Genomic DNA, 24,741 nt, shown 5'->3' on the forward strand with positions numbered 1-24,741 from the left:
ATATCTTGTAAACGCGAATTTTGTCTTTGTTTTGCAGCACACTAGCTTATAGATAACCTTAAGGCTAATATATTCATACTAAAAGCCAAAAAACTTTAATTTTGATTTCAGGGGGACTTTAAGTCAAATACACCTAATGCCGTCTACTGGACTAACGGTGTGTTCACACGGGGCGTCAGCGTGAACGCTTAACGGAAGGCGTGGCTGAAGTTTGGCACTGACGCCATGGTCAGAGCAGCGTCAGCCAATGAAATTAGACAGGAACTCAACAACAAAAACTCGGATACAGCTTCATTGTCATTCAACATGGGCGCCAATTTGGTTGCATTAGCGATAGCTGGTGTGGTTACTGTGACCGTTCACGGGTCCAGTACACACCAGATTCACCAACAGCCTCTGCCGCCTACTTCCACGCCTGGTCTCTCCGGTATGAATCCCGGTACATAAAAAGCGATTGGTCATAAAGGACCGGGTGATTGCCCATCACAATAATGAGTTTCTCCTCCATTTTAAAATGTATCCTCAGTTTGCTGCTCTTGAACAGGATGAACGTGATTGGCTGCCGCCTGGCTACTGTATTTGCATAGAGCGATCCTGATTGGCTGACGCTTCCGTCAGCGGCGCTTCACTGGCGTTGCTCGCAGCAGAAGTTGAAAAATTCTCAACTTCTGCTGTGAACAACGCCAGTGAAGCGCCGCCGATGGATCCACAATTCTTTTCGGCAACGCTTGATGTCACCCATTCAAAGTCAATGGGAAGCGTTGACGCTGATGCCCCGTGTGAACACACCGTAAGCATGCTCATTGTTGCGAACTCACAAAGAGCTCATAAAAAGCACTTTACCTCCCCGTTGCTCCACGTTTGCACTCATTTGGTTTTGGATACACCGCTTGTTCCCTTCGTGAAATCATGTCACATAGCATTGAATTTTGTCATTACTTCCAGTTTTTGGTTTGTTTAGAAGTTTTGGTCCTTGGTCCATTCACATTTCATTCAAACCGCACCAGAGTTCGTTTAGAAGTGGCCAGAGACCCATCTTTTTAGCAGTTCTTGTCCGCTTGTATGGTGCGCACCAGGGTTCGGATGGCGGCGTTCACACTTACTCAAATGAACCACACTAAAAGAGCAATCTCACCAAATTTCGTTTTAATTGAACCAAACATGACAAGTGTAAACACACACTATGTTTATCGGCCTACTCTACCTTTTTGAAAGGAAGTACACAGATGAAGAATGAACCGTGTGTGACCTTTCCAACGTGATTACTCAATGTGTGAGGTTGCGGACGTGCATGCAAAGCTAGTGGAAGTACATAATTTTTTTTTATTTTTTTAGAAAATGACTGATTATTTCACTAGATAAGAACCTTATTCCTCAACTTGGAAGCTGCACTGAAACTGCAATTTGGACCTTCAAACCGTTGATTCCCAGTGAAGTCCACTATATGGAGAAATGTATGTTTTCCTCAAAAACCTTCCTTTCTTTTCAACTGAAGAAAGACATCAACATCTTGGATGACATAGGGGTGAGTAAATTATCATGGATTTTTTATTCTGGAACATTAACATGTTTAGTTTCAATTCATTTTGGACATTTAATTATGTTGATTAGGTAAATTTTTCTCTCTCTTCCCCTTTCCTTTCCTTTCCTTTCCTTTCCTTTCCTTTCCTTTCCTTTCCTTTCCTTTCCTTTCCTTTCCTTTCCTTTCCTTTCCTTTCCTTTCCTTTCCTTTCCTTTCCTTTCCCTCAGCCTCAACATAGTCTGTCACGAACTAAGTCACAAAAGCGAAAGTTATATAACCTGTCAGACCTAGTACCTCTCAGCTTTAACTCAGATCAAAGTAAGTCTGTCTCCCTGAAGATGTCCTTGCTATTTTTTGTCTGCTCTGGTACCGTACCAGCCACAGCACTAATATTTACTCTTAGTATCTTGAAGGAATCGTCCTCTCCTTTACATCAAAAAATAATTTGTTTAATATAACAAATGCGATCTCACACCAGTGGGTTCTCTTCACTGAAATACACTTAAATAACGATTTAAATTGCCCTATAGGCAAGGAGCTGACTGACATGTTTTGCCACTTTGAAGCTCACAGGCTGAGTTTCGCTCTCATTTCCTGAATGAGATTTCCCCCCGCAGACATCTGCATCCAGCTCACTGGGCTTCTTTATCAGGGAAAAGAGTTCAAACTGAATCGATACAGCACACAATGAAGTGGACTCGAGCATAAATTGGCTCACTTGGGAGACAGAAGGTGTCTCTTGCTCCACATACAGTAAGAGAGAAGAGATGTCTATTCAGGTCAGCATAAGCACATACATTCAGTAGCAGAATGCTAAATACTGACATTTGTGAGACTTATTGAAGGAAATGGCTTCATCGCCGATGTATTTCTTTTGGTTTCAGGCTATTTTCTGCAGGAAGAGATGAAGGTTGATTTTTCTTGTCTTCACACTTCTATGTGCTCAGTCATTTGTTATGTCTACGACCAAAATAACGTACCATCTGCACTACATCTAAACCTACCCAATAGTATGACCAAAACTAAACGTGATGTAAAAACGCAATCGCAAGCATGCCGTTTTAGCTTGTTTTTCGATCTTTCACCTTTCAGCTCTTTCATAATGAGTCATTTTTTGGTACCCAAAGATTCTGCATCCTAAATCCAATTTTGTGCCGGCTGAGCTGTAGAGCAAGCTTGTTACGTCTGGACAGCGAAACATCTGGTGCTGTAATCAAAAATGTTAATAACATATTATTTTGGTTTGTTTGTTTATTTGTTTATGTTTTATTGTTAGGCTTCGTTATTTATTAATTTGGTGTTATATGTATTTATTGTTTGTTTGTTTGTTGTCATGGTTATTTATTTAATTAATTTTATTTATTTATTTTTTGTTTAATATTTTATTTATTTATTGTTAGTTTGCTAATTTATTGTTTGTTTGTTGTCATGTTTGTTTATTTAATTTAAGTTTTCTTATTTATTTATGTTTGTTTGTTTAATATTGTATTTATTTAAAGTTATTTTATTTATTTATTGTTTGGTTGTTTGTTGTCATTTTATTTAATGCTAGTTTTTCCATTTATTTATTGTTAGTTTCGTATTTTAATTATTTATTCATTTATTTAATGTTGGTTTATTCATTTAATGCAAGCTTATTTATTTAGTTTTATTGTAAGGCTTTATTATTTATTTAATGTTATTTATTTATTGTGTGGTTGTCACATTTTATTTATTTAATGTTAGTGTATTTATTTATTGTTAGTTTCCTTATTTATTGTTAGTTTTAATATTTATTAATTTAATGTTAGTTTTCTTATTGTTTGTTTATTTATTCTATTCTATTTTGTTTTTTTATATTTTATTCAATGTTTATTATTGTTTATTTATTTATTGCTAGTTTCCATATTTTATTTATTTAATGTTAGTTTTCTAATTTATTTATTTGGTTTTGTTTTATTTATTGTTAGTTTTTGTATTTTATGATTTAATGATAGTTTTCTTATTTATTTATATACTTAATGATAGTTTATTTGTTTTGTTTTTAGTTTTCATATTTTATTTAATATTAGTTTTCTTATTTATTTATTTATTTATTTGTGTTTTATTGTTAGTTTTCATATTTTATTTAATGCTAGTTTTCTTATTTATTTATTTGTTTTATTGCTTGTTTTCATAGTTTATTTATTTGTTCATTCAATGCTAGTATTTAAATTATTTATTTATTGTTAGTTAAACATAAAGCTAAACATATGGAGCTGTAATCATAACTGTACAAAAAAGATTACAAGTGCTTGCTGTTTTACTGCCTCTATAGTGTTCATTTTTTTGTTGGAAACTGCAGTGATATGTACATATTGGTATGTATTTGAAAAAGTTCCCACAGTTACATTTTCGTCATGAGATCAGGTGGCACAGTTTTCATTTTTGATTGAACCGTCTCTTTTTGAGTGAAGACTGTGACACCACACAATGGCCATAGCTAAGGAAATGTGATAGCCTAATGTTAATTCCAGTCCTGCAATGTGTTTCTAAGTTTCACGACGTGTTTGTGCCTTCCAATCTGAATACAACTGCATGAATAAGCAAGTGAGAATAGCAATCCGCTCATTTATTTCCCTTCCTGTGTACCTGTTTCACAGCCACCGCTCGCCCATTGATTAGATGCCACATTGGCTGGGTTTGCACTTCCTGCAGACTCGGACCCCTCCGAGCGCCCACACAATGAGGACGGTTCGCGTGCCAGGTAATTGGCGTCTGTGGGGGACAGGTGCTCCCACAATGCAGCGGGGCTCTCTGCCGAGTCTCCTTTCACATGGCTGTAATTACCTAATTGAAAAGCTCACTGGGGGGAAATAGGAATGAGAGATAAGGTCTCTTTCACCAAACTGCAGGCTGCTTTTCTGTCAGGCTGAAAAAAGCGTCTATTTGTTGCCACTTGAGGTAAATATTGTCCAAGGGAGAAATGATGTGAAGGAAAACAAAGATAGAGGATCCATTGTAAACGTAGGGCCAATTCAGAGTGAGACAGGCAGGGTGAGGACAGACGCATGAGGAAATGGACAATAGACCCACAGATTTTTGTTTTAGACACCGTGTTTATCTTCTGTCCATGAACTGAAGTGATAAAGAGTGGACATGGAGGTAAAGAGTATAATAGCACACTATAGAAGGAGACTTCAATAAAAAAAAAAATGTTTAGAACTATTTAACAAATGAAATCTGCAGAATATCAGTATCACACGTAGAAACAAGTATTAAATTTGTGAGATTAAAACATGGAATTCATGTTAGTATGCATCACAGTATCGTAAAGTGTGTGTTTTCTTATTTATTTATTGTTAGTTTTTATATTTTATTTATTAGTTTATTTATTGTTAGTTTTCATATTTTTATTTAATGTTAATTTATTGTTTTTATATTTATTTTGATTATGATGTTAGTTTTTTATTATTATTGTCAGTTTCATATTTTATTTGTTTAATGTTTATTTATTTAATGTTTTCTTATTTATTTATTTATTTAATGGTGTTTTTCTTATTTATTTTTAGTTTTCATATTTTTATTTATTGTTTATTTATTTGTTGTTAGTTTTCATATTTATTTTATTTCTTTGATGTGTTCTTGTTTATTAATTTATTTAATGTTAGTTTTCATATTTATTTATTTATTGTGAGTTTTCATATTTTATTTATTTAATGTTAGTTTTATTTATTTAATGTTGTTATTCTTATTTATTGTTAGTTTTCTTATTTATTCAATGGTGTTTTTCTTATTTGTTGTTAGTTTTCATATTTTTATTTATTGTTTATTTATTTGTTGTTAGTTTTCATATTTATTTTATTTATTTGATGTGTTCTTATTTATTTATTTAATGTTAGTTTATTCATTGTTAGTTTATTTGTTTAATGTTTGTTTGTTTGTTTAATGTTCGTTTTCATATTTTATTTATTTACTTAATGTTAGTTTTATTCATTTATTTAATGATAGTTTTCTTATGTATTTATTTATTCATTTATTGTGTTTTATTTAATGTTGTTTTTCTTATTTATTGTTAGTTTTCATATTTTTATTTATTGTTTGTTTATTTACTTGTTGTTAATTTTCATATATTATGTGTTCTTATTTATTTAATGGTAGTTTATTTGTTTATTTAATGTTAGTTTTCATATTTTATTTATTTATTTAATGGTAGTTTTCTTATTTATTTATTTAATGTTGTTTTTCTTATTTGTTTATTTATTGTTACTTTTTATATTTATTTTATTTATTTGATGTTTTCTTATTTATTTGTTTAATGTTTGTTTGTTTATTTAATGATAGTTGTTTTATTTATTCATTTATTGTTAGTTTTCTTATTTATGTTGGTTTTCCTATTTGTTTATTGTTAGCTTTCATGTTTGTATTTATTTAATGTTTATTTATAGTTTCATATTTTAATTGTTTAATGTTAGCTTATTTATTTGTTTAATGTTAGTTTTTGTACTTATTTATTGTGAGTTTTCATCACAACAATCCATGTATTGTTAATATTAGCTTTCTTATATATTTATTTCATGTGAGCTTTTTATTGTTGGTTTTATATTTATTTGTTGTTCATTTCATATCTTATTTATTCATTTAATATTACTTTTTGTATTTACATATTTTTTAATGTTAGTATTTTTATTTATTGTTGTTTTGTTATATTTATTTATAGATTTATTTTGTTGTTAGTTTTCATATTTTAGTTATTTTTTTGAATGATAGCTTATTTATTCACCTATAGTTTCACATTATTTATTAGTTTATTTTAATGTAATGTTTAAAAACTTTAAAGAGAAAGAGAGATTATATTTTTTTTTTTACCAATTTAAACAAGTCCTGTTAGTCTTTTTTAATAAACTAACAAAAGGCCCTGGATGTCATCGTCCAATTGTTTTACCTTAATCTAAATAAATAAATAAAAATACAGAAATCAATATCATAATATCAAAAGATCAGTAAAGCAATTTAACAGGTTTTCAAGACAAATGTTTCTTTTTAAATTATTTATTTATGGATGTAATATTTACTTTCACGAAAGAGGTAAATTGATAAAACATGAAACAAATAAATTCCCACTATTGTTGTCTTTAAATGTTGGAATATAGATTTTTAGTATCATCATCCTCAATTGTCAGATACAAGAGGACGACCACCTACAGGCCCTCGTTATTGTTCTATCAAGTCTAGCCTTTGACCTGCACATCCTTGTAAATCAGCTTGTGCCTCAGGTGCTCCAGACATAGATTATTTGCTGCTACATTGATCCATGAGATGTAACTATGAAACATGACATCAGTCTCCTCATTGTGTCCTGTAGTCTGTGAAGTCATCTCGACCTTCAAGCACAGGTTGCTGATGCTTCAAATGGACCGTATGCAGGTCAGCTTCTATATTATAAATGAATTAGTCCTTCCTTGTGTGTCATTAACATATACAGCTTTAAGGGTTGCCAAGTAATGATATTTTAATCGTTGATCTCATTACAGAAACTTCCCAGGGCCATTTCCTCTCTTTTTTGAGCTTCAAGAGCTTTAACTGAGTAGTGTTTTAAATTACCTCAAATTTTCACTTTGCAAAGTCTCGGCATGTTATAAGATGAAGAAAACATCGTTTGGATGTGGTATTTATTGTTTTATGTAATCACAGAACAAAGCCACTGTTATCACTCTAAGACACTGCCTCTATTTATAAAAAAATTGAATCAATGCTGCACCCTGGTGGAGGAAAGGTGTACCTTTTTTTAATGAACAAAAAGTACAGGATCATATTTGTATCAAGTAAGTGGAGACTTAACAGGCAAATACATGTATTTGACAGTAAGTTTAAAAGCAGGTGTCCTTTATTTTATTTGATCTTTTATTTTATCAAGTAATTATTTTTTTTCCTGAACACGCCGTTTCATTCAGAAATATCACATTAAAACTGCAAAATATTATCTAAATATAACATAAATGTTAAAACTCCACATTTTCGGTTTGTAGTTTGTATTAAATCTCTTCTGTTGCTTCTAAAACGTTTGGTTTTAAAGAATAGTCCACCCAAAAATGAAAATTATCTGAAAATGTACTTACCCTTCAGGCCATTCAAGATGTAGATGAGTTTTGTGATGAGTTTTTCAACTGGAGGAAGCATTATTATGGATTATGAACTCATATTATAGCCAGAAGCAACGGTTTGAAGTTTAAAACGTCGTAATGATGGATTGGTTTGTTACCAACATGTCACTTTTCACTTCATTAAACGTTAGTTGATGGACTGAAGTAATGTGGATTACTTATTCTGAAACGCGGATGAACGCCTATAGGCGAGACTTCCGGTTCATTAGCGTCTATATGGAAAATAACGAGAAGAATAGCAATGTGCAGTAAACGGTAAAACCGTTCGAACCACGAACCAGTGTGTTCATAATTAAGATAATACGCTAAAATATGGTAAGACACAACAACTTGCAATATCAAGCCGCAAAACGAATGTTTTGTACTGCTAAGAATAGCTGGATGAGACCGGAAACCAGACCCATAGAGTTTATAAATGAAAAATAAGGTAGATGTTATACTTTTATATTATTGTTATATTTTTATCAGCTGTTTGCACTATCATTCTGATAAGAACCCATTCACTATAGAGGATCTATTGGTGAGCAAGTGATGCTACATTTCTCCAAATCGTTTGCAAAAAACAAACCACTTATCTACATTTTAAGCAATTTTTTTTAGGTAAACAATTCTTTTAATATTTGTCCTTATTGCTCTATTAATTCTTCAATGGAGAATGACAGTGATATGATAGTCACAAACTCTAATTAGTGATATACCTTTTTTATTTCATATGAACATTACGTAAAACACAAAATACAATATTTACATTTTCAAGTATTACATCTTGCAGTACATTCAATATCAGTCTTAAAGGAACAGTACATTCACACGCACTATAGAAGAATCATAATAGTAGTCCATATTATTTGTGCACAATAGTCTTAAAGGGGTAGTTCACCCAAAAATGAAAATTCTGTCATTAATTACTCATCCTCATATCGTTCCAAACCCGTAAGACCTTTGTTCATCTTTAGAACACAAATTAAGATATTTTCGATTAAATCCAAGAGCTTTCTGACCTGCATAGATTGTTGAGTCTTGAATAAAGTTGTTAGTTGTCTTTGTGCACTAAAAGTATTTTCGTAGCTTCATAAAATTATGGTTGAGCCACATTGACTATTTTAATGACGTTTTATTACTTTTCTGGGCCTGAATGTGTCAGTTGCGTTGTCTATGCAGGGTCAGAAAGCTCTTGGATTTCATCAAAAATATCCTAATTTGTGTTCCGAAGATGAACGAAGGTCTGATGGGACTGGAACGTCATAAGGGTGAGTAAATGATGACAGAATTTTCATATTAGGGTGAGCTGCCCCTTTAAATCAACAATAGCTATATATGTATAACAAGAATTTGCTTGTGGAAATGAAGTCATACATGTTTGGAATGACATTTAGGAGAATAAATAATAATTATTTTTTGTTTACTGTCCCTTTAACTAGGATTTAAAAAAAAAAAAAAAATGAAAATGGCACCTTGAGAGTTCAAATTCACATTTCACCATTCAACCCATTCATCGAACTGAACATTCAGAACTGAAATTGCACAGATTCGACTGGAAGAGCTGTGACGCTCCTATCCAGTATCGGAGAATACATTTGTGTCATTGTTCAGTGACAGCATCACAGCTCAGCCACCTGCTGGTGTCATTCTCTGGATCGTCCTTACAGACTTTCCAAGTCCTCTGGTAAAGAAATGACTAACTTTCCCACAGTATGTGTGAGTGGTTCCATTCAGCGCCGCCTCCAGAGGTAACAAGAATGATTTTACGGGATCCTCTCCAAATTTATACTGCCAGAAAAAGGTAAAGAGTAATTAATTCGCTTTTAAAGGACAACTGATTGGAAAAAAGCAACAAGAATACAACTCACTTGTTTGAAAGCGTCATATACAGCCTTAAAGGCAGGCTGTTTTTCACTGTGAAATACTCCTCTGTTGCCATGTAGCATGAAAACACCCTCTTCCTCTGCCGGGATGCAGTTGCTGCCGTAAATGCAGTGGTCAGGACGGTAGTTCCAGTGGCAGGGGAAGGTAAATACCATTTCTGGGTGAACACACAGATCTATTAGAGACCTGAAAGGGAATGAAACTAAAAGGAATGAACAAAATCCAGAAAGGCTTACCTGGGTTGTAATGAAAGATGATATTAATCAGATCTTGATCACCCCAGGTTATGTTAAGCTTGTATTTCTGTAACAGAGGCATCAGAAGCTCGTCCCAGTGCAGATCAACAGAGGTCATGTCATTCTGTTCATACAGAGGGAAAAGAAATAGAAAAAGAGATGAGTTTGTAGTGATCTCTAGGCAGAAGCCAATAAAAAAAAGTTTTTGCCACCCTCTTCTGGACTGAAATGTAACTACATTTTCAGAAAACCCATTAAGATGGAGTCATAAATAATGTTTTACTAGTGCATGATGTGCATGTTCTGTTTTCAACATCAAAAATAATAATAAATGTTTCTTGAGCAGCAAATCAGCATATTAGAATAATTTCTGAAGGATCATGTGACACTGAAGACTGATCCTAGTAGTAATGATGCTGAAAATTCGTGGCATCACAATTCTAATTTAGATTTTAAAATATATTTAAATAGAAAACATTTTTTTTTAATTAATAATATTTCACAATAATACTGTTTTTACTGCATCGTTTTAGAAATGTAGCCTGGATGAGCACAAGAGACTTTCAAAAAAATATTTATTGAAAGAGCAAAAGCCTAAACTTAAAATATATATCTTATTTTACTTCGGTAAGTATTATATAATTTTTTTTAATTATTTTTTAAATTTTAACATGTTTTATTATATATATTTTTAATTCGTTTAGATTCATTTAATTATATTAAATTAGATTTAAAATGTTTTTCTTTTTGTTTGTTGCTACGTGTTTTAATATAGTGTCCAAAAATGGCAAAAATCATGTTCCATGAAAATATTTTGTAAATTTCCTACTGTAAATATATTAAAACTTAATTTTTGATTAGTAATATGCATTGCTAAGAACTTCATTTGGACAACTTTAAAGGCGATTTTCTCTCAATATTTCGATTCTAGATTTTCAAATAGTCGTATCTTGGCCAAATATTGTCATATTTTAACAAACCGAACATCAATGGAAAGCATATTAATTCAGCTTTCAGGTAATGTATCATCTCAATTTCAAAAAATGTACCCTTATGGCTGGTTTTGTGTCACATGACATTTTCAGCCCACATGATTGGCCTAATCATATTTGCCTTTAAAACAAGATGGCAGCATCCAGATTGAGCGCTTCTGCATGTGTCCAGGTACACTTAACCTCACAGAAAGGAATAAAGTTTGGTGTCAGGCCCTCCAATCTCACCTTGAATTGTGCCATTCTCATCCGGGTCAAATTCATCAGCATTACGCCAGAGTTAATGCCAGTTTTTCCATAATACGGATGCCGAGAGAAGCGACTATACCAGGCAATCCGTGGCTCCTCATGCTCTGGTGCCATAGCCACTAACTGTGGGGAGTTAAAATGCGTCAACACATCCCAGATCAGCTCTACAGGCTGTAGGAAGAGGACATCGGTGTCCACATAAAGTAAGGAGTCCACCTCCTTCAGAATCATCTGTAGAGAAAAGAAAGAAATCCGTTTGTAAAACTGTAATGAAAAATGATATTGCCATTTTAGAAAAGCGTAATATGCATTTTTTGACATCTTATAGAAGGAAAGCAGCACAGTATTTTCTGATGCACTTTCCAGACTTAAAAAAAATCAGCTTTTGCTTAAAATAGTTGTACATATTTGACTAAACATGGTGTTGAAATTGCTTTAAACTGCTCACCGGTAAGAAGAGTCTCTGTGATGCACACGGCTTGAAAAGCTGACTCCACTCTTCATGGTTCTCATGGGGGAATGAAATGGGGTGAACAACGTAGCTGAATTTTGCTCGGATGAAAGCTGGCCAGGAATCCAGCTGGAAAATGGATTGCAAAAGAGTAAATCTTTCATCTCTTTATACAGTTTCTCAATGGTTCAGTAGCGGATTAAAGGAACAGTGCACTCAAAAATAAAAATGTGCTAAAAAATGTATTAATCCTCAGGCCAAACAAGATGTAGATGAGTTTGTTTCTTCATCAGGACAGATTTGTAGAAATTTAGCATCAATTGGATCCTCTGCAGTGAATGGGTGCCGTCAGAATGAGAGTCCAAACAGCTTATCAAAAACACAACTCTAGTCCATCAATTAATGTCTTATGAAGCTAAAAGCTGTGTGTTTAAAACACAAATCCATCATTAAGGTGTTTTAACTTTAAACTGTAATTTGTTTAGAACTGTAAACGCTACTTGATCTGTACATAATTCTATGTGTTTCTTAAAGGAGAAGCAATATTAGAGAACAGACAGAAGCAATGGTTTGAAGTTATAAAGTTGGACTGACGGATCCATTGGCACTGATCTCTTTTAACATTGGGGAAATGTGTCCTTGTTGTGTAACAAATGTAGATATGCATGCATATATGTGACCCTGGACCACAAAACCAGTCTTAAGTCGCTGGGGTATATTTGTAGCAATAGCCAAAAATACATTGCATGGGTCAAAATTTTGATTTTTTTTTTATGCCAAAAATCATTAAGAAATTAAGTAAAGTTCATGTTCCATGAAGATTTTTTGTAAAATTCCAACTGTAAACATATCAAAATGTAATTTTTGATTTGTAATATGCATTGTTAAGAACCTAATTTGGACAACTTTAAAGGTGATTTTCTCAGTCTTTTTGATTTTTTTTGCATCCTCAGATTTCTGATTTCAAATAGATGTATCTCAGCCAAATATTGTCCTATCCTAACAAACCATACATCAATAGAAAGCTTATTTATTGAGCTTTCATATGATGTATAAATCTCAGTTTTGTCAAATTTAACCTTATGACTGGTTTTGTGGTCCAGGGTCACATATGTCAAAAATGACACTTGGCTCATACTGACTGCTGTTTTTATGTTGGAGTGTAACTGTTCTTCTGCGAAGATGTGAAATCTCAAGGCTCGGCTGCTGAGCACTGCTGCGGTCTTGAGCATGTTGACAGCTTCTCCGTGTCTCTCTCCACAGGCCACCACAGCCAGCTGCATCGACGTCTCTCGCTGTCCAGGTGAATTCACCTTTTGCGCAACATCTCTGTAAATAGATCAGTTTTAGTATTATACTGAACACTGAGTGAGTAAACTAGACTACAACTTCTTTTTCAACAAGTAGTCAGTGAAAGTAAATGATTATCCTTGAGGTTGAATTTTGAATTTTTTCAAATTAGCCGTTTTATATATATATATATATATATATATATATATATATATATATATATACACACACTGTCGTTCCAAAGTTTGGGATCAGTAAGATTTTAAATGTTTTTTAAAGAAGCTTTTCTGCTCATTAAGGCTGCATTTATTTGATTAAAAATACAGAACCTATAGTAATATTGTAAAATATTATTGCTATTTCAAATAGTGTTTTTCTGTTTTAATATACTTTAAAATCGAATTTATTCCTGTGATGCAAAGCTGAATTTTCAGCATCATTACTCCAGTCTTTAGTGTCACACGATCCTTCAGAAATGAATCTCATATGCTAATTTATTATTTATTATTTTTTTATTATCCCAAAGATTCTTTGATGAATGAAACATTAAAAAGAACAGCATTTATTTAAAATATAAATCTTTGGTTAACAACATACAACATACCCTACCGTTCAAAGTTTGGGGTCAGAAGGATATGTTAAATTGATAAAAAGTGATAGCAAAGACTTATATTTTTAGAAAATATTTATATTTTGAATAAATTCAGTTCTTTTTATTCATCAAAGAATCTTGAAAAAAAAAAGTAGCTTAAAGAAGTTCACTTTCAGAACAAATATTTACAGATACTTTACTTACTTGCAATTCAAGATGTTCATGTCTTTCTTCTTTCTTTCTTCAGTCATAACGAAATTGTTTTTGACGAAAACATTTCAGGATTTTTCTCCATATGGGGAACTTCCATGATGCCTGCGAGTTTGAACTTCCAAAATGCTTAATTTAAATTTAAATGCAGCTTCAAGTATACATTTGAGGTTAAAAAGTATATTGTACATTTTCTTTTTAGAACATAACTGACCCTTTCGCAAGATAAGACCCTTCTTCTTCAGCTGGGATCGTTTAGAGCCCTTTGAAGCTGCATTCAAAATTTATTTTGGAAGTTCAAACTCGCGAGCACCATAAAAGTCCACTATATGGAGAGAAATCTTGAAACGTTTTCCTCAAAGAACATAATTTCTTTACGACTGAAGAAAGAAAGACATAAACATCTCGGATGACAAGGGGGTGAGTAAAGTAGATGTACATTTTGTTCTGGAAGTGAACTTCTCCTTTAAAGTTAAATTATTTCACAAATTTATCATGAAAAGTCATGAGTCCCAATGTGCATACTATCCACTTTATCTCCCCTAAACAGTATTGAAAACTACTTATATCACATAGAATTTAGGATGGAGAGTATGCACATTGGGACGAAGGCTAAATCACCCATTTGCCTGTAATCAAAGCCTACCAGCTGAAACACAGGTGTGCCTGAGAAAGGCGTGATTTGGCAGTCTATGGTCTGTTGCATCACTGCTCAACAATGTTTTCGACATGCCAGCGCTCTCCCTTGACAATGAATCAGCAGCACAGGTAGGTGTGAACACCTTTCACCATAAACAGTTCTCGAGTCAGTGTGGAATTGCACACGCTGTTGTCAAGCGTGTTTCCCTTTCATGTGGATTTCAGGAGTGTTGGACGTTTCCTGTAACTTATTTCTGACCTCGTATGTGAAAAATAGCCTGAATAATAGATAAATTAGCTATCGCTGCAGTATAAACGAATACTGAATGTCACATTTTGATCGCACCCACCCACAGTATTGTGACAACTGTGTAAACTAGAATTCAAATATTATTTTCACTCAAACAAACAAAAGTTTAAAAAAGTTAATGTTACTTGAGTGAATTCCGTCAAACAAACGTCTTTAAACAAAAATGAATGGAACAACTCTTCTTTACCGGAGTCTGTGTGATGTGGAAGCGGAGGGTCGTTGTTTTGATTTTACTCCATTGAAGTTCTTCGCGACGGACGGTTCCAGCGGCGCCCTAACTTGCTTTAAACCTGCTTTAAAACTTTCAGCATCATGTTTACTGAACAAAAATACTAAAGACAAGAGAGCGAGTACTATGCACAAACTAAATGCACGAAGATAAACACGCATTCTACAGGACACAGACACTGTTTCACTTGAAAAGAGTGTTTGTGTGTACTCGCCCACTGAAGACCACTAGCGATGTCCGGTTCGTGAGCGACTCGTTCTTTTGAGTCGGATCTTTTCTAAGAATCAATTGAACCGATTCACAAAACAATAAACACTGTTATAGTAGCCAAATAGATATATAGGTTTTTTTGTAAATATTATTGTATGACAGTGACTTTTTGTATACATATAAATAGCACGTTTACTAAATATTCAAAAGCTGAATCTCGCTACAAACTGAATTCGCTTACATTAAATGATTAACACTCTGATAACACTTAACAGAAAATAACACGATATATAAAGAAATAAGCGCTGTTTTTAGTCAACTGGAACATTTTTAGAGCATGCAAATACTATGCCAGGTTGTCAGAGAGCGCGTAATGGCGTATTGACCTAAAGAACTGTTGTATCGGTTCTTTGAAATGATTTGTTCGTAGGAACCGATTCCCAAAAATGAGTCACATAAAAGTTCTTACCCCAACGGCGTGAGGAAGACCCCTGCTATGACAAACCCTTTAAGAATAATTCCTCAACACTTAATGGCTTAGTTATTACTAGATTTTTTTAGTTGTGAGCTTTTTTTTATATTTTTATTATCGTTAACAAATTGCTCATTTCTGTATTTGGAATACAGAATTGTAACACTGAATTTAAAATATTAATCATAGATCACAATTATTACATCAGGATTTAATTATTTAATAGCCATTATGACTAGTTACAATTGTTAGTACCACACCTACTAATAAAAATGAATGATTGACTTGTGTAATAATGGTTAGTAACTAAATTAGTAGTTGTATCTTTAAAATAGTTACTAATATATGGCCCTGAACTACAAAACCAATCATAAGGGTTTGTTTTTTTATTATTTGATTAAGCTTTCCATTGATGTATGGTTTGCTAGGATAGGACAATATACGGCTGAGATACAACTATTTGAAAATATGAATTCTGAAGGTGGAAAAAAAAGTCAAAATATTGAGAAAATCACCTTTAAAGTTGTCCAAATAAAGTTCTTGACAATGCATATTACTAATCAAAAATTACGTTTTGATATTTACGGCAGGAAATTTACAAAATATCTTCATGGAACATGATCTTTACTTAATATCCTAATGATTTTTGGCATAATAGAAAAAAAAATGCTACTTAAGCCTGGTTTTGTTTTCTAGGGTCACATATGTTTAGAGAAATACATATCGAACAGAACAGTCACACATGTAAACTAAAATTAGAAATATTCATATTTCAAGTATGCTTACAGGGAGCATAGAGGAACTGGACGTGGTGTTCTTTTCTACTAGCAAAACAGGCTTTCTGCTGTTCATTTCAATCAGAGATAAAAGGAATGGAATGTTTTCTGCTGTATAAGGCAATGCCTATTGAGAAATGGATTGTCATGTTGTGTTAAGACACTGCTGGTAGTTGTCAAGTAAGAAACAATACTCTTCCTTGTCTGACTCAACTCGTATACCGCATATTGCATCACTCCTCATGGTGAGGTAAAACCCACAACACTTTGAAGACCCGCAGCGAAGATCATCCTCATGCATATCATGTGCATTTCAGCACACACTTCACCACACAAACAACCCAGTTTCAATAATTGCTCCCTTAAGGTCTTCGTTTGTCCTGAAAATAAGTTCTAGCTGACGACGGGAGTCTAAATCTTAAATTTTATTAAGAGATATTTCCTATACTGCAATATATTTATATACCACCGTTCATCATAAAGGAGGGGATGAATTCAACATCTTACAAATACATTTGTCATCTGTAGTCATGAATGTTAGGCTTCCCGTGGAATTAACAGAATTATATCAAGACAATCTAACACAAAACAGCGCTGGTAGAACAACTAGCCGCACAAGAGATGCGATCTATGACAAAACGGCATGAACAAGAACAAATCAAACAATGAAATTTCTGCGTTTTAAAGGTTTTTCTCATTGAAACAGTCCAAAAAGTACCAGCAGGCACAACAAACTATTGAGAAAGGAAGTCCTGCTTGGGTCACAGTTATTCATTGACTGCTTAACGCTCATCTTGTAATGCATTTAAAGTATATTAAAGTTACACTTTGCAACTGACATGTCATTAATGAAAAGCAATACGTTCACAACAATGTTCCAGTTGAATGTTTTTCAGCCCCAGGGCTAATTCCCGAGACGTACTGGGTGTGCGCTTGCAGAAATGACAGATTGTGATTTAAAAAAAATGTTTTATGACATTATGAAGAGAATGAGAATGAGAATGGGTGTCCGAATCAAAACAGACAACACTTATTTGATTGATAATACTACCACGTGCTATAGAAATTAAATTGTCAAAATGTCGAAATTCATTAATCAAAATTGCTTACAAAGTCTAGTTATCTCAAGCTGACCTACTGGGCATTGTAACAAACCAGGATGAGTGTATTGTGGTCAAATCCTATGTTTCAGATCTGTGGTAGTAGTGAGAGATGACTTATATTGCTGGGTTAAGTCTGCGTCTTGGTAAGTCTTGGCATGTGTAAGCACGCTCCTGTGTCTGTTCGTTTTAAAATGGATATATTAGGTGCAGGAGACAGGAAGTAACGTTCGTAACCCACAGGTTCCTAGTGAGATTCCCCGTTGAGCAAGGAGCCCTCCCCTCGCGGGGACGAGGATCTGGAGATCCCCTTCTCTGTGTTGTCTGAGTTGGATCCGCTCTGGCTGTGGTGGTCTCCAGATGCTGCGCTGGAGGACGAACTTGGGGAGGGCTTAGTTTTCTCCTTAAAGTCTGTTATAATAACCGTCAGATCTCCCACTGTCACTTCCAGATGTTGAGCGCTGCTCCGGTCCACATTTTTTAACCTGGGCCTGCAGGATAGGAAGCAAAGAACAGATCAGACATGCTGGCCTTGACTTCACTAGAGCTGAATAATGACACTATTGTCTTCTGAAATTTAAATTGTTTCATAATTGATGCATTTAGCAACATTAGGGCAGTAATTTAATTGTTTATTACTGTGAAGTGCCTTTGAAGCAATCTGTATTATATAAAGTAAATGGCTTGTTATAGAAATAAAAATAACTTGAATTGCTAATATAACAGAGCGTAAAAGTGAGCCCGGCAGCTTTGGTTTTGCAAGTATTTTCTCATTCATTTACTCCATAGGCAATTAAAAAAAAATTAAGGAGGCCATGAACCAAACTAATGATCTAAGCGATGAATCAGAATATCTGAAACATTGATTTAAAAGACTTTTGGCTTGTAGAAACTGAGCTCTGTACCCAACATCTCTCTCTTAAAGGACTAAATGACATAATGAATATATAATAATAGATACTACATATTTATAACGTCTTTAGTGTTGCATAATCTTTCAGAAATCATTCCAAATATGTGACCCAGGACCACAAAACCAGTCATAAGTGTAAATTTGTCGAAATTGAGATTCTTACGTCATCTGAAAGCTAAGTAAATAAGCTTTCCATTGATATATTGTTTGTTAAAATAGGACAATGTTTGTCTGAGATACAACTATTTGAAAACCTGGAATCTGAGGTTGCAAAAAATCTAAATATTGTTATATTATATGTAATATGCTCCAGAAACGTTTCTTATTATTAATGCTTAAAACAGTTGTGCTGCTTAATATTTTTGTGCAAACAAATGTTACAATTTGTTACAAATGCATAATTAATCTTTTGATATCTTAATAACAATGTTGAATAGTGCTATTTGAAATGATCTCACCTTTTTTGACAGCAACGAATAGTGAGATTTCTTTTAAAACGTAATTTAAGGAATTATATTTACTTAATCATTCAATAAAACTTATTGTGAATATTACTGTTACTTGTTCATCATTGTGTCAGTGTTTTTTTTCGCAAGCTGATAATTCTAAGTTTATAAAAACATAATGGTTCATTAAGGTCTTTATGCACCCCTGAAAACATAGTTATTGCACCTCTGTCTAGAGATCATCTTAAATATTACACAGTGCACCTTTAACATCTTTTCAAAATCACGGCATTAAAAAAAAAAAAAAAAAAAAACTCGCTGGCTCTCACGTGTCTTTGAGTGTTTGTTTATTTTTGGAACTGTCACTGATGGTCATATTTTTGCTTTGATTAGTGATTGCATTTTTTCTATTAAGAAGGATTTGTTTTTGAAAATTTTATTTTGTTGATTATTGTTGAGCTGCAGGCTTAGGCTCACACAAGTGACTGAAATTTGATTTAATTAAGAAGATTCAATTATTTATTTTAAATATTTTGCCTGATGTTCCATGTTACAAAATGTTCTAAATGTTTCCTAAAATAAAATATACTGTGTTCAGTTAAAAAAAAAATGTTTTTTTTTACCCAGACATTTAAATATAACATTGTAGAGCAGTAATTACAATACCGTGATATTTTTATCCAAGGTTATCATACCGTCAGAATCTTATAACGGCCCATGCCTAGTCTAAACTACATTTGGTTTTTGCATTATACTCTATAATGTCAAATTGCATATTGCTTAAACAACAGTTAAAACACCCTAAAAGTGTCTTTACCCTTACTTTTGATCAATTCAATGCATCCTTGCTGAATTGAATTATTAATGATACTGACCCCAAATTTTGTAACCATAGTGTAAATATATACAAGTTTGAGAGCGGAAATTCAATTCCGTTCACATTGCTTCATGGAAGCATCAGTTTCTGTTTCTGTTAAGCTTAAAGGGAACAAAAGTGTTGTATAATTCTCAGTCCTCTGTGGTAGATGAAATATAATTTATATTCAAATAGAGAGCAACAATACATAATATATTCCAGAGTGAGCTCCCTGCTATGTAAAATGCAAAAGACATCCGCTTAATTTGTTTGGGGAGTAGGAACTATCCAGTGGATTTATGAACACAGGGACCGTATCGCAACATTTCACCTCATTTTCTTATGGCTGTTCTTTTTCAGTGTCGGTTCTCTCTCGTTCTTGTCCTTCTCCGTCTTTTCCTTTTTCTCTTTCTTGGGCTGTGTCGGTGAAGCAAACTGCTGTGTGACTTGCTGGGCTACCAGCTGGGAAACAGGACGAGGTTTCCTGTGGGGGGAAAAAAAAGAGAAGGGAAGACTGAGAGGCGAGAAAGTGAGATATTTTTAAAATCAGGAAGACATGATTCAAGCTCACCAGAGCCTGATGAAAAGGACTATGTGGGAAAAAACAAGTTAAAACAGGCAAGTGTTGAAGCCAGTTGAGAAATCTTGCCTACATAAAGTAATCTGAGAAGAATGTGTTTTCTCAACAGTTGAGAAACAGCCGCGATTTCACTCATCCTGTTTTCCTTTCCATAGCAGGAAGACAAAATCTTACAAAATCCTTGCCTAAACATACAAATTTAAATATAAAGGCAATATTATTCATGATAAACATTCATTAAAACCACCAGATCGGTATTGAACCTATGGATATATGTCTATGGCCAATCAGAAATTGCTAGAAAAGCCCTTCTTATACTAATGTCTGTTAGTAGGATACTGTATTGCTGTTGTCATTTCAACACATCAGTTGTTGCACCCCTAATTAACAACCTGACAGCTGCAGCAATTACAGATTATATCTAGGCCTATGAGCTGAACTAACCATACTAATCTCAGATCAGAGCTCAGGGTGAAGTCCCATCAGTAGCATGACGTTTAGAACGACAGGGATGCACTGTGACCGTTGCTCTAATGTCAAGAACAACAGCTGTTATACCAAAAACAGTCCACAACAGAGCTGTAGGAAGGCCAGCATCGCTGGTGTCTGCTTTGCCAGCACACACACACACACACACACACACACACACACACACACACACACAGCGATTTTAAAAACAGCTTCTCAGTATCTGTGCACTGGTGCAATGTTTACGCTTTCATCCATAACCCCCGGGTGCTTTTGGGAATAGCTAATGAAGTTAGACATTGTGAAATTAGGACATCTAGAGCCTTAAAGCATGGCAGCCAAGAAGCGGTCATTAGCATTGATCCCGAGCCCAAGGCAAGTGAAAACGGCCATTATTAGTTGTTGTTAGCTGTCTGGCTGCCTCGCTCTCTGCTGCATGTCAAGACCTGGCGGCTTGCTGTAGACTCTTAACACCCTTCACACTCTGCGCTTTTAGATGTGCCATTAAGAGTAAATCAATCAATCACTTTGTGATGTATTTTCTTCGTGCCAAACAGAGCAAATTGGCATTAATGTTGCTGATCCTGCTTATTTTTGAATCATGAGGGAGAGACAGATTTTGTGAAATTACTCAGTCATTAGTCACTCGCAGTCTCACACATATGTGTTTCACCTACGCTTTAAATAATCTGAGGCGTCACCACTTCCGGGTCTAAACGCTGCCAATCAGATGTCACAAGAAACCAACAAACGGTGCTAATATACGCTCACAATGTGATGTAATACTACCATAAAATTACAATACTAACCTTTATTTCCAGATTTCCAGAAAGATATTTGTGTCTGGAATGCTGTAAGCATGGAGACTGTAAGTGTACACCCTAGGGGTTTGTAAATGTTTAGCTAAAATGTGTAATATGAATAAAGAGTGCTTAAAAACGACTGTTGATATGGTATTCTCAAATGAAATGAGTAAAGCTTAGACACAGAAACAGCTTTCCTTAGTCACGACTTAAGAAGCGAATAGATGCGAACTGGGTGACGTTACTGGCATAAGCGGGAGATTTTCGCCTCAAACACGTCTTTCGTGCAAGTTGAAAAAAATTCAACTCCAGCAGTGAATTTGCATGACGGGTTGTCGCGCAAACCATTCAGCGAAGAGATTACTGTCACGTCAGGTTGTATCAGAAAACTCCAAGTGTCATGAAAAACATCCCTTAAAGGTGCCCGTACACGGTGCGAATTCGTATGGCCACGCACACATCACGAGTGACTTTATTTACCCGGCACGATTTTAAAAACTGTCGATTTCCGAGGCAATCACATTCTGAGAGAAAGGCTGTGTATAATATACTGTGTATGTACTGTTAAATACAACTGCTCTCTGTCTATCTCATAACTGCATATAAAAAATATAAGCCGTGACTCTTTGCTACACATGCAGGAACCGTGTGATCACCATTGCGTGTGTACACTCGCTGCAAACTTGACAAAACTTCACCTCTACAGCAGTGCTAACAAGCATATGCATTAAACTTTAAAGACATTGGAACTGCAATGCTACAGCACTGTACAGTATTGTTATGTATGTTTTAACGTAGTATCATGCACGTCGAGGGGGCTAGTTGGCCACCACTATAGCTAGCAATAGCTGTAGCAAACAATAGGTGATCGATCACCGCTGTTCTTGCCAAAGTTCAGCGAGTTTATCCTCTTACTCAACAGTCCAAGTCGCCGTGGCGCTGTCATGTTCATCTTTTTTCTTCTGTGGTTTTCTTTTCTTTGGCTTCTGATTGGTCATTTCCAGTTTGATCAACAAATCGACTCGTTCAACAGCACACGTCACGCCTTAAATCCGACAGCTCCCGAAGTTTTTTGACATGTTTAAAAATGATCGTGAGGTCGGGAAGTGCTCGTAAGACACTCTGCTCATCTCATAATTTCTCACACACCATACGAGCCCAGACCATACGAGAAGAGACGATTTCCTCCGATAACCAAAAAAATCACATGCAAGCTCGTACGACCTCAAAAATCGCACCGTGTATGGCCGCCTTAAGTAATCTAGAATGACAAATGCAATATTCGCTTTAAAATATTTGCTTTGCTTTTGGTATGCACTAGGGGTTGACTAATTATCGGCGCAGATATGAATAATTTTTATGGTTATTGGTATTGCTCATTTTTTAAAACTGATTTGCCGATAAAATAATTAAAACGTTTTTGTTAGAGCCCTTGTTATTCTTAATTTTGACTATTTTAATTTTTACACCAGAAATATTGGTTAAAAATATCGGTTATCAGTTTACTTGATTTGTAATAATCGGTATTGGCATTGGAAAACCAAATATCGGTCGACCCCTAGTGTGCACACTATTATAGTAATACAAAAAGGCAAAGTAAGTGAGTTATAACTACATTTATTTTTCAATAATGACTCCATGACTGTATAATACACAGTTTGTTACAATGGATACTATCAAATAAAAAAATAAAATGGAAAAAAATAGAATAAGTTCAAATTATTAGAAGAGGCAATGGAGTGAGAGACATGAAACAAAAATAAATGCCAAAATTCAAGAAACCTGTGTAAATGAATAAAAAATAAATAAACAAAAATGTTACTTTGTTAATAAAATGTTTTAATAAATGTTTAATGTTCTAGTTATATTTTAGTTCAAACGGCCTTTACAAAAAAGGTAAAACAGCGATGTAAGGCGATTTTGAGTTGGAGGAGAAAATTAGATGTTATTTTATGACCTACTCTAACGATATTGACCCGAATTAAACAGAGTGCGCATGTGCATGGCAATGCTAAACAAGATGAGCATTTGAGGTTAAAAAGTAAAATTTTTTTTTTTTTTAGAAGACGACAGATCGTTTTGCTAGATAGGACTCTTATTCCTTGGTTGGGGTTGTTTAGAGCCCTTTGAAGCTGCATTTAAACCGCATTTTGGACGTTCAATTGCGTGCACCATTAAAGTCCAATATATAGAGAGAGTTCAAAAAACAATTTCTATACAACGGGGTGAGTACATTATCTGTACATTTATGTTCTGAAAGTAAACCAATCTATTAATCATTGCAACTTTATGGATCTTATATACGCATAAAATGTTTAACATTTAATATCAACCGATAACAAATGTGTACCAGTATATATTGCGTATTATTAGCAAAAAGACACTCTCCATGACACTCGAAGGCTCTCGCAATATAACTTAGCCACTCTTATGTAATTTTAGTATGCTTCCTTGTTAAAACCCATGTATTGAATTTCTACATAAAATCACATCAAAGCCAGATATTACATCAAACAGTTACCAAATGTGTCTTCTTTTACAGAAGTGCACAAACCAAACAAATTTTCCCACATTACTGTGTTAAATCAGGAGGACACGGGGGCTGCATTCTCTCCTGTGAGCCAAGAGACTCTCAGATGTGTTCATATCTGCATGTTTGTATAATGGCGTAATGACTGTACTGGGGAGGCTTGTGTACTCATGGGCTTGAGTGATGGGAGGGGATACCATGATTAATGCGCTACACTGTGTGAACATGCAGTCTCCATACTGCTCCTTCCTTCGCTCCACTGCCAAGCCCCCTGTTTGACAGATGGCCCTCTGCCTCCCACCGTCCCACCTCTCCACACTCCGTTTTCGGCAGTTCTTTCCAAGCGTTTGCATTTCCTTTAGCTGCTTTTCAAAATCCCACACTACAGTTCCACATTGCTTCTCTCTCGCTTTGGTATCCAGCTTTCTCTCCTTTCATCAAAGGCCCATAACTGTCTGAATCAAAATGAGGTCAACCCGTTTGAGACGGTACAAGCATGCGCCTTCGCTTTTGCGAACTGTACGCAAAATGTCTCTAATAAATGATAACAGGCTCTTGTAATTACTCTTGTAATTGGCTTTTTGTTTATTTGGCAGAGGCATGCTGGGAACGCTTCCTCAGACTGCATTAGTTTCACCTTTTTGGCAACGAGACGAGAACTCGCAGTGCAGCACCCTGGGTTTCTGCACACACGCAATTAGGGTGGATTTCACATGCTGCTCAACTCTTTCCAATGCCACACTGTAGCAAGTGACTAGTCATCTAATAACTGACACTATATATAAGCATGTGAAAGCCTAATTTATTTATAAATATGAATTATATAAAAATGTTTCTTGAACAGCAAATCAGCATATTGGAATGATGTCTGAAAGATCG

The 24,741-nt window shown here is 34.5% G+C and overlaps 2 protein-coding genes across 2 annotated transcripts; both read right to left on the reverse strand.

The window, feature by feature from the left end:
• Positions 1-8,348: 8,348 nt before the first annotated feature.
• gxylt1b (glucoside xylosyltransferase 1b) lies at positions 8,349-15,448 on the reverse strand. The gene is made up of 7 exons (XM_073838345.1): positions 14,667-15,448; positions 12,581-12,767; positions 11,436-11,567; positions 10,967-11,218; positions 9,747-9,870; positions 9,495-9,667; positions 8,349-9,414 (listed from the first exon to the last, which is right to left on the reverse strand). Exons 1-7 carry the CDS (start codon positions 14,867-14,869, stop codon positions 9,253-9,255), a joined length of 1,233 nt encoding a protein of 410 aa, XP_073694446.1. The 5' UTR covers positions 14,870-15,448; the 3' UTR covers positions 8,349-9,252.
• A 1,128-nt stretch (positions 15,449-16,576) lies between these two features.
• On the reverse strand, positions 16,577-20,018 carry yaf2 (YY1 associated factor 2; the record flags this gene model as incomplete). Its single annotated transcript, XM_073837756.1, has 2 exons — positions 16,577-17,757; positions 19,813-20,018. Coding segments are annotated over 2 exons (450 nt in total), but the record flags the coding sequence as incomplete, so codon positions are not given.
• Between the last annotated feature and the right edge of the window lie 4,723 nt (positions 20,019-24,741).

This window comes from Garra rufa, chromosome 4 (assembly GCF_049309525.1).
Source record: "Garra rufa chromosome 4, GarRuf1.0, whole genome shotgun sequence".
Lineage (NCBI taxonomy): Eukaryota > Metazoa > Chordata > Actinopteri > Cypriniformes > Cyprinidae > Garra > Garra rufa.